The sequence below is a fragment of the Colobus angolensis genome, unplaced genomic scaffold, assembly GCF_000951035.1.
Source record: "Colobus angolensis palliatus isolate OR3802 unplaced genomic scaffold, Cang.pa_1.0 Scaffold36, whole genome shotgun sequence".
NCBI classification, from domain to species: Eukaryota; Metazoa; Chordata; class Mammalia; order Primates; family Cercopithecidae; genus Colobus; species Colobus angolensis.
The window spans coordinates 6,881,855-6,893,050 of record NW_012116932.1 but is presented as its reverse complement, the minus strand read 5'-3'; the positions used below and the strand labels follow the sequence as shown (position 1 = coordinate 6,893,050).

The following is an 11,196-nucleotide window of genomic DNA, read 5'->3' as shown; positions in this document are numbered from 1 at the left end:
AAAAAAAAAAAAAAAAAAAAAGATGCAGAGAAGGCAATGGGGAAGTGCAGGCCAAGTCATCGGGTTAGGAAGAAAATGAAACCAGCCCTGACCACTGTTGGCAAAAGACTGACTGAAGAGCTGTGACTCATCAGCACCTATCAAGAGACCTTCTACTTCCGTGTCTAGGGGACATGGCTGCACCTGCCGCTAACTCCTTCCCACTGCCTGCTACTCCTCTGGTCCCCTCTCTGTACCGAACTTGTCAAAATCTGTGGGATTCCACCCACAGACCACAATAGTTGCTTTCCCACAACTGCAATGGGAACAGTTTGATTGATAACAGTCTATCAATTGTCAGCTGTGGTTTCCCCACATTTAAAAGACAAAGACCATTTTTCAGAAATTCTAACATGTGCCATTTTTCATATTCTAACATCTCTGAAATCAGGATATGTCTTACAATCAATGTTGTCTCTCACTGGCACAGCATAAATTAACAGCACATCTTAGTGCAACTTAAATTTCATCAAACACCATATTTAAAAACAATAGCCTAGGTATTGGCAGTTCTTTAGACTGCACCATCACTGGCAAGGAGTGAAGTTTATTACGCTGTGCTTTACCAGTGTCTGGTTTTGCCTTATCCAGGCCACTGACAAAGCTATGTCTTAGGCCAGGTCATTAAAGTAGTAGCTTAATGCAGTGACACAAAAGGTTCCCCTCCCTGCTAGGCTAAACACATGAGTCCTCTGCTGATTCTGCAGTGCCAGGCAGTGAGCTTCACAACCCTGACACAGAGCACCCATCATCAGCTTTCACAGGACCCTCCATCGGCCCTTCCAGGTTATTTTCATAGCAAACAAATATTTTCTCAATAGAGTGGAAAAATACATGTGAAAAAACACAGGAAAGACCAGGCATGGTGGCTTATGCCTATAATCTCAGCACTTTGGGAGGCCAAGGCAGGTGGATTACCTGAGGTCAGGAGTTTAAGACCAGCCTGGCCAACATGGTGAAGCCCCATCTCTCCTAAAAATACAAAAAGTTAGCCAGGCAGGGTGGTGGGCACCTGTAATCCCAGCTACTGAGGAGGCTGAGGCAGGAGACTCCTTTGAACCCAGGAAACAGAGGTTGCAGTGAGCAAAGATCACGCCATTGCACTCCAACCTGGGCAACAAGAGTGAAACGCCGTCTCAAAAAAAAAAGGAAAAGAAAAATCACAGGAAACAGCAAAAGTCACATCAGGTGAGTAGTATAAATACGGAAATCCCTATGAATAGCAACACAAAATACTTAAGAAGTCTGAAACCAGCCAGGCAGGGTGGTTCACACCTGTAATCCTGGCACTTCGGGAAGCCAAGGCAGGCGGATCACGAGGTCAAGATATCAAGGCCATCCTGGCCAATATGGCGAAACCCCATCTCTACTAAAAATACAAAAAATTAGCTGGGTGTGGTGGCGTGTGCCTGTAATCCCACCCACTCGGGAGGCTGAGGCAGGAGGATCACTTGAATCCGGGAGGCGGAGGTTGCAGTGAGCCAAGATTGTGTCACTGCACTCCAGCCTGGTGACTAAGTGAGACTCCGTCTCAAAAAAAAAAAAAAAAGAAAGAAACCAAACACCCAAAGCTTTTAGTTATTTATGCAAAAAGTACCTCATTGTTTTCACAAAGGCAGAAGCCACCGAAGCGTCCAAAATGCTTTCTAATGTGTGAACTAGTTTCATTAAACTACATAAATCAGCCACAAAGAAACACCCAGAAATTATCTCCCCATGAGCCTGAGTCCCCAGAAGCTATTCGAATAAAATAGCAAGGACTTCACAAAAAGTTTCCCCAGTTCCAACTTACTGCTCATAGTGGTGAAGACTCCAACAAGGAAATCAGCAACCGGTGCCTGGTCTTGGCTTCTCTGCACAAGCCGCAGACCCTCAAAAAACATGCGAGCGGCTTCATAAGACTGGTGTAACCTCAGCAAGGAATAACCAGCTCGGTAGTATCCCTGGAACACGATAAAAAGCAAAACTGTCATGTATCACATCTCCTTTAACCTGCTGGTGAAAGAAAAAACAAGATTGGCAACATGGGAAATCCAACTCTAAAAGTCTCACGTCTGACTGGGCACAGTGGCTCATGCCTGTAATCCTAACACTTTGAGAGATCAAGGCAGGAGGACCGCTTGAGCTCAGGAGTTGCAGGCCAGCATGGGCAACATAGTGAGACCTTGTCTCTACTAAAAAGAAAAGAAAAATTAGCTGGGCATAGTGGCATGTACCTTGTAGTCCCAGCTACTCAGGAGGCGGAGGTGAGAGGATTGCTTGAGCCCAGAAGATCGAGGCTGCAGTGAGCTACAGTCATGCTACTGAACTCCAGCCTGGGCAACAGACTCATATCCTGTCTTACTTCTATGTAAACAGGGATTTCTAACCAACACTGGATACAGGGTTTCCACATTATATTCTGTGCCACATTGCTCTGTCATTTAACTGCCAAGAAAAGAATCACTTTCAAATCCATGACTTAAATAGCATCTAACATATGACACAGAGAGAAGAAAGCAGGTCTGCTTCCAGTTACATCTCTGGTTGGTTGGTTTGTTATTGACTGATTGAGACAGGATCTTGCCCTATCACCTAGGCTGGAGTATAGTGGCATGATCCTGGCTCACTGCTAACTCCTGGGCTCAAACTAACCTCTCAGCCTAGCCTCCCAAGTAGCTAGGACTACAGGTGTGCACCACCATGCCCAGATAATTTTTCCATTTTTTGTAGAGACAAAGTGTTGCTATTTTGCCCAAACTGGTCTTGAACTCCTGGCCTCAAGCAATCTTCCTGCCTTGGCCTCCCAAACTGCTCGGATTATGAGGCCAGGGTGTAGTTCAAGTGAGCCACTGCACCTGGCCTTATTTATTTATTTATACTTCAAGTCACAGCTTGGGTCAGAACAGAAGAATGAAAACAGTCCTTTGGTGTTCAGGAAAAGAATGAGACTGACATGAAAACAAAGGTGTTTTTCCTGTCCCTTTCAAAGTAAATACAATTTCTACTGGGTGCATAAGAAAACAAATTGTAATGACAAACACTGAGATTTTCTGAGTTCTACATTATAAGCGATATTCACAAGAGTCCAAATAAATATTTGATTTCTATAGAAAGAAGAAAATTACAATGATCAATAGAAGAAAATGGTCTAGTTTTGCCTATATACAAATAATATGACTCTCAAATGGGAATAAAATGCAATTGCCTACCTCACATTGATCACCTGAATCAGCATCAGGGATTTACCAAAACAATTTTCTGTCTAAGATGAAAGAAGGCCGGGTGCAGTGATTCAGGCCTGTAATTCCAGCACTTTGGGAGGCCAAGGCAGGAGGATTGCTTGAGCCTAGGAGTTCAAGACCAGTCTGGGAAACATAGTGAGACCCTGTCTCTACAAAAAAAAATTTTTTTAATTAGCTGGACATGGTGGTGCAAGCCTGTAGTACCAGCTATTTCAGAGGCTGAGGGAGAAGGATCACATGAGCCCATGAGGTGAGGCTCCAGCCTGGGTGACAAAGCAAGACCCTGTCACAAAAAAAAAAAAAGGAAGAAGAAGATAACAGGTGTCCACCAACTGGGTTCATAAAAAAGGAAGTACTTTAAAATTTCACATAACACCAAACTTCTGACTATTTAATTACTTGTTTTAACCTTCATTTTGAAAGTCTGAGGACCTCAAATAACAAAGAGAGGAGGGAAAAAAAGTTGTGTTTTGTTTTTTCTAATCAGGCAAGCTGGTAGTGAATCTCCCATTTCTTTGCCTTCCTCAGATTCAAGATTTTTGTTGTTGTTGTTGTTTGTTTGTTTGTTTGTTTGTTTGTTTGTTTTGAGGAAGATGAAGGGGATCAGAATATGCCACCCTAAAATATGCCACTTTGGCAGAAGGATTATTTCGAGCTGAAGGTATCTGAGATTCAACAGATGCAGAAAGAAGCCTCCCCTGAGCTTCACTTAACTGACTAAAAAGCAGAAACTCTGAAGAAATGAGGACTGCCATAAATCTTTTATCCCAGGGAAGTTTTATGGCCATGAAGAAGAGAGAAATTGAGCACAAAGACTGGCCTGAACAAATCTTGCTAAGATAACCCTTATCTTCCATTACTTTCCCACATATCTACACCTTCCCACAGTTTGCAGCCCCTAGAGACCTAAAACTCTTTTCCTTTGTCTTGTCACATCCCCACAATTTATTATTCTTTATTAAAAATATCATAGAAGATCTCAGGCCTGTCCACATTTTTTGGAGCTTTACTTCTTTTCTAGAAAGATTCCTTTGACACATAAAAGTTAACATCTAATGAAATATGTATGCTTTTCTCCTGTTAATCTGTCTCTTGTCAATCTAATTTGCAGGGCCTCAGCCACAAAACCAAAAGAAGGTAGAGGGAAAATTTTTTGCCTCCCCTATAGAGAACAATGGTGGCGGGGAAGGGGAGAGAGGATGGAGAGAGACTCCCAGGAGCTCTGGGTAAGAGCTGGGAAGTGGCCCTGGTTGCTGTGCTGTCAGGGGCTGCTGCAGGTTTGGCCAATCAAGGAAGAAGCCCCTTGATGTAACAGCATCAAGTCCCTTGGGCCACAGTCACAGCCTCTACTTCCAGGATATGGGCAAAACCCAAATATTAATACTGTCCCAGTGAGAGGATTGGGAATATCCTAAAATGCCTTTGGGAAAAAATTTCCTAGGAATGCACTCCCATTTTCAAAACTAGTCAATAAATTCTAAAGCAGAGGTATCCAATCTTTTGGCTTCCCTGGGTCATACTGGAAGGAGAATTGCCTTGGGCTACACGTAAGATCCACTAACACTAACGATAAGCTGACAAGCTTTAAAAAAACAACCGCAAAAAACTCAATGTTTTAAGAAAGTTTATGAATATGTGTTGGGCCACATTGAAAGCTGTCCTGGGCCAGGGGTTGGACAAGCTTGTTCTAAAGTATTCCTCCTCCAACAAGAAGTTTAAGAGTCAGTGTCACTTATTATGTAAAATATCCAAATCCCTCTCTTAAAGTACTCTATAGGTCAAACCACCACTCCCTTCCCATTGTATTTTGTTTCTAGCAGTCACACATTGTGTGTTGCTTCAGATGCTCCAGAGTGGCTATTGAATTTAAGGACTCTGATTGTAATGCTCTTCTTCTCCCCAGATTGAATGCAAACTACTCAAGAGCTCGGAGGAGTCTTCTGCTCCTTTTGTCTGCCTTGAGTCACCAAAAACAGTAAAGGTGCCATGAAGAGTGTCACTCAGGGCATTTTTGATGAAAAAACAATCAAATGATGTTTACTGACCTTTGTTAGCAACCGTAAAGGGTCTTACTGACCTCTCAAATTTCCAAGATCCCTCCAAAGAGCTGGTTTCTACTATAAGAAATGCCTCCTGAAGAATCGGTTTTGTGTCATCCACTCAGCTTGCATTTGAAGTAAAGCTTTGCTCAAATGAAACTTGCAAACAGCAAAGAACGTGAACAGTGAACAGATTATGAGTTTGGGTGTAACTACATCAGAACAAAACAAGCTCCTCTGTGATTTCCATTGTGCTCCATCCACTATGAGGCCAAGTGCATTCCTACAAAGTGCATTTCAACACTAGGCGATCCCTGTTTTTACTCTTCTCCAGATAATGATCACATGCCCCATGGGCATCTGTCTGAAGAGATTTGAACTAGAAGCACTCCTAGCATTTCCACTTTTAAAAGGAATGGAAAGAGGCAGGCTAAGAGGAAGGCAGCTGCCACCCCCGGGTGCCACTGCCCCACCACACCTTCACTCATCTTTTCATACCTTCATCCACTACCCCAATACTCTCAAGTCATCTCCCCACACCTTCACCCTCCCACCCAATACCTTCACGTAGGTGGGATCCCATTGGAGACATTCCTTGGCAGCAACAAATGCCTCATTCCACTTCCCAAGGCTGAAAAATGCATTTGATTTATTGCACAGCAGCACAGCCAAGTCCCTCGGGGGAACCCTGTAAGAACAAACCGGTGGTCTGTCATGGTTCTGCAAATACAGAAAACAGTCCTTGAAGTCCCCCCCATTCGATGCTGGCTGCTGCCATCAGGAAGGGGGTTTCAGTAGGAAATGACTCATTCATGCTTATCAGATCAGTCTCCCAGACCCCAAAAAAGCCTGGAACATTTACAATATATAAATCTGTCCTTCCTCACTCCCAAATACTCTGCTCCCATGTTTTAAAGACAATCGTTCTCAACATGTTGATTTCATCTCTCACTGATCTCCACGCTTAATCATTTCATCTCCATTGCCAGCCCTCAGAAGAATGGGCTGCAGGTAAGAGGCCTGTGCAGGCCCTGGGAGCAGGGCCTATAAGGCAGGGAATTCTATAGTCTTGGTACCCACAGTGTAGACCAAAGGGGAGGCAAGAACTCTGGGTTAGTACGGCCCTGGCCCCACAGACTCCTGCCTGTGAGGAGGGGCACAGCTGGAAGGTGGCCAAAGGAGGGCCCTTTAAAGCGTAGCAGGGCAGGGATGGCTCTGGCTTTGGCCTACAGGTAACATAGCTGCAAGTTAATGCTGAAACCAGGCCAGAAGAAGAACGAAAATTCAAAGCAAACCACAAATGTCAAGAGAAGCCCAGCTACCAGTGGAATATAAGACACACAAATTAAAAAAGCAAGCCTTATGACTTCTTTTTTATTTAATATCTTTGAGACAGAGTCTCGCTCTATCACCCAGGCTGGAGTGCAGTGGTGCAATCTTGACTCACTGCAACCTCCGCCTCCTGGGTTCAAGCGATTCTCCTTCCTCAGCCTCCCAAGTAGCTGGGACTACAGGCACGCACCACCACACCCAGCTAATTTTTGTATTTCTAGTAGAAATGGGGTTTCACCATGTTGGCCAGGATGGTCTCAAACTCCTGACCTTGTGATCCGCCTGCCTCAGCTTCCCAAGGTGCTGGGATTACACAATTAAGACATTAAATAGGCCAGGCACAGTGGCTCATGCCTGTAATCCCAGCACTTTGGGAGGCCGGGACCAAGGCAAAGAGTTTGAGACCATGCTGGCCAACATGGTGAAACCCCATCTCTACCAAAATACAAAAAATTATCTGGGCATGGTGGGGCGCACCTGTAGTCCCAGCTACTTGGGAGGCTGAGGCAGGAGAATCGCTTGAACCCAGGAGGCGGAGGCTTCGGTGAGCAAAGATTGCACCACTGCACTGCAGCCTGGCAACAGAGCAAGACTCCGTCTCAAAAAAAGAAAAAAAAATCTTAATTGTAAAAGTAATACAAATCGCTGTAGAATAATACAAAAATCACTGTAGACAATGCAGATAAGCACAAAAATATTAATAAACAAAGGAAAAATCATCTCCATTACTGTCCCCACCCTCAATGTTTTCTGTCTGGCTTCTTTCATGGTACAACATTCCCTCTAGGTGAAGGGATGAGGCCCCAGAAGCACACAGGAGGCAGTGGGTCAGGCAGTGAGGGATCAGCAATGGAGCTGTGACCACGAGTGTAAGAGATGCCATGGTGTCCATCCCAGACACTCTGGCCAGTGCAGCCATTCCCAGCTGCAGTGTCTGTTGGCTGCAAATAGAAGTTCTCAGCACCCTGTACTCCAGAGATTTATCCTCAGCCTAATGAGAGCTACCCTCTCCCTAGGAGGTTACACCCACACTATGGACTGAACTTCCCCTGCCCCTAACTGCCAAAAAAAAATCCCTGTGTTGAAGCCCTAACCCTCAATGTGACAATATTTGAACATGGAGCCGTTGGGAGGTAATTATGTTTAGATGAGGTCCTGAGGGTGGAGTCCTCATGATGGAATAAGAAGAGACACTAGACAGCTTGCTCTCCCCTCTTTGCATGTAACACAGTGAGAAGGCAAATGTCTACATGCCAGGAAGACAGCCCTCACAGGGGGCAGCTTGATCTTGGACTTCCCAACCTGTAGAACTTTGAGAAATAAATTTCTGTTGTTTAAGCCACTCAGTCTGTGCTATTTTGTTATGGCAGCGCAAGCAGACTAATATAGCCCCACTCCCTAGGATGACTGCCGGGAGCCAGACAGCCTAAAACCACTGACTGACTGATACAAGAATCAAAAGGTTAACCTCCTTGCCTCAAAGTGGAACCAGCTCTGCAGTAGGATTCATGATCCAGAGCTTCCCATAGGAAGGTGAATTCCATAGATTCCCATAGGATCAGGTGAATCTTGCTTGGTTTAGACACCATCCCTGCTTAGAGCCTTCCATTGTGCCATCCTGCCTCCCTCAGTCCCCTTTCTCCTGCAAGTATGCTGTAAATCACATGCACCTGAGTCTCAGCGTTAGCTAGCTGCGGCAGGAAGGCCAGAAGCAGGCGATGGGCAAGGGGAACAGTGTCAGAAAGGCCCCATAAAAGGCAATATGACAGTCCAGGCAGAAGTCCCAGTAGGGGTCACACAGTAAGTGGTGGAGCTGAGCCTTGAACACACATAGTGTGGGGTCAGTCTACAACCATAACCACTATACAATACTACCTCCTTCTAAGAAAACTGAATGTTTGCCTTGATCGAGGATCTCTAGACCCAGCTCTGATGCAATTCTGGTATGTACCAGGACGAGGCAGAACTGCAGAAACTGCAGACACAAGCCAATTACACTCAACTCAAGCTCAACTAGAGGGTAGACATCAAGGAGATGGGAGTGGGAGGTGGAGCCGTGTTTCAGTAATTTAATTTGGTGTCATTTCCTAGCACAAGTTTAGGTTGTGTGCACCCTACAGATGCCAACCTCTGCTTGCTCTACTGCAGCTGTTCCAAAAGGATAATCTGGGAACTTCTGGAGACTTTTAAGGTCACTGCAGGTGATCCACAAGGTGAAAATACTTACACAGTCGTGGTAAGCTGAATAATAGCCCCCAAATACTGTTCTTTTTATGGAAAAAACAAACTTCTGTAATTGACAAACAATGAGCAGATATGATCAGTTTAAGGATTTTAGGAATAAGAGATTGTCCTGAATTATGATAAAATCACAAGGGTCCCTGTGAACGAGAGACAGAGAGAGACATGAGCACAGCTGAGGAGAAGGCAAGGTGATGACAGAAGCAGAGACTGGAATGGTAAGCTTTGAAGATAAAGGAAGGGGCCACAAGCCAAAGAATACACACCGCCACTCAAAGCTGAGAAAGGCAAAGAAGGCCCTCAGAGCCTCCACAAAGAACCAGCCCTGCTAACACGTTGGTTTTAGCCTCATTAGACTCATTTAGAACTCCTGACCTTCAGAACTGCAAGAGAATAAATTTGTATTGCTTTAAGCCCTAAATTGGTGGTTAACTTGTTATAGCAGCAACAGCAAACTAATACAATAAGTAAGACACCATGCGCCTTGTTCATACTCATTCCCTCACACTCACATGGGGAGTTTTCCAGAAGCTATATGACATGTGATATTGCAACAGACTGAATACAGATGTAAGAAGCCAGCTGTCTTTTACGGAGACAAGACATTAAGAAGGAGATTTACAGAAATGTGCAAGTTTTTGTTTTGGAAAATATACTATAAAAATACAACATGTAATAGATTTACAGATTTTTTTTACTATTATTTTTGAGACAGAGTTTCACTCTTGTCACTGAGGCTGGAATGCAATGGCACACCTTGGCTCACTGTAACATCTGCCTCTCATGATCAAGTGACTCTCCTGCCTCAGCCTCCTGAGTAGCTGGGATTACAGGCGTGTGCCACTACGCCTGGCTAATTTTGTATTTTTAGTAGAGATGGGGTTTCACCATGTTGGCCAGGCTGCTCTTGAACTCCTGAAGTCAGGTGATCTGACCACCTCGGCCTTCCAAAGTGCTGGGATTACAGGTGTGAGCCGCTGTACCTGGCAAATTTATTGATTTTTTTTTTTTTTTTTTTTTTTTTTTTTTTTTTGAGATGGAGTCTTGCTCTGTCACCCAGGCTGGAGTGCAGTGGCGGGATCTCGGCTCGCTGCAAGCTCCTCCTCCCAGGTTCACGCCATTCTCCTGCCTCAGCCTCCAGAGCAGATGGGACTACAGGCACCCGCCACCGCACCCGCCACCACACCCGGTTAATTTTTTGTATTTTAATAGAGACGGGGTTTCACCCTGTTAGCCAGGATGGTCTGGATCTCCTGACCTCGTGATCTGCCTGCCTCGGCCTCCCAAAGTACTGGGATTACAGGTGTGAGCCACCGCGCCCAGCTGATATTTTTAAATAAATACGTATTTTTTTCATCAGTTTTAAGTTCTAACATATAGTATGGACAGCTACAGCCTACATAAACAGAAGGAGCTCTTTAGGTTCCTCAGCAATGCTTAAGCATGTTGTGATACTACAATGTTGGAGAACAGGTCTACAAGAAGCTGAAGGGGCAGGGAAAGAGAAAGTGGACCTTAGTGCCCAGCGGGGTGTGCACTGTGGCCAGGGAGTAAATGGCGTAGATAATAAAGAAGATGAAATGAATGACAACGAGGAGGTTTGTTCGAGGACTTCAGCCATACCATTAAATCTGACACCTAGCCAGCCAGAAGGGGAAGTTTTATCAACAGTCCTCTGTGTTTCACTTTCTATTTCCCTTCTTACACAATCCCCATTCAGTTTCTAAGCTGACAACGCAGAGAAGATAAATAGGAAGTGAGGGAGAAAGAAAACAGAAACAAGGTGGAATGATAAGAAATGAAATGAAAACATAAGGAACAGAGTCTCCATGTACTGAAAAAGAAAAGATGAGGTGAAAATGCAAACACTTACCCCCACTGGTATAACTGCAGGAGAATCTGGATGGCTTCATCGTACTTTCTGATAGCCAAAGAGAAGTTCCCATTCTTAAGAACCTGGTTGCCAGATTCTTTCAGCAGCTCAGCATAAGCTGTCAGGTCCATCCTGTAAGGAGACAGGGGAGAGGCTTGCTGCCAGACCCGTGCAGGGCCTATGTTCACCTTCCTGTCTGCCTTGCTGAAATCTGGAGGAGTTTTTCACTATGGCCCCACCTACCTTCGAAGGGCACATCTTGGCAACGCCTCTCACCACCAGGAAACCAGGCAGAGTGTCTGACAAGACCATTTCTTTGTCAGTTCTTTTCTATTCTCAAGGGTGGTCAGACCAATTCCATTTATTCAGCATTAATGATCTGGAGGAGGCTGCTTCCATGCATGAGACAACATAAACCTGGTAGGTAGTGAGTGCTATCCCTGTAACT

The 11,196-nt window shown here is 44.8% G+C and overlaps 1 protein-coding gene across 1 annotated transcript in view; it reads right to left on the bottom strand.

The window, feature by feature from the left end:
• TRANK1 (tetratricopeptide repeat and ankyrin repeat containing 1) overlaps nt 1–10,994 on the bottom strand; it is an 85,908-nt gene extending 74,914 nt beyond the window's left edge. Inside the window, exons 1-3 of the mRNA XM_011953349.1 lie at nt 10,749–10,994; nt 5,864–5,990; nt 1,832–1,982 (exon numbers count right to left, since the gene is read on the bottom strand). Of these exons, the coding sequence (XP_011808739.1) occupies nt 1,832–1,982; nt 5,864–5,990; nt 10,749–10,879 (409 nt within the window). The 5' untranslated portion in view covers nt 10,880–10,994. The remainder of the gene's footprint in view (nt 1–1,831; nt 1,983–5,863; nt 5,991–10,748) is intronic.
• Nucleotides 10,995–11,196: the final 202 nt, after the last annotated feature.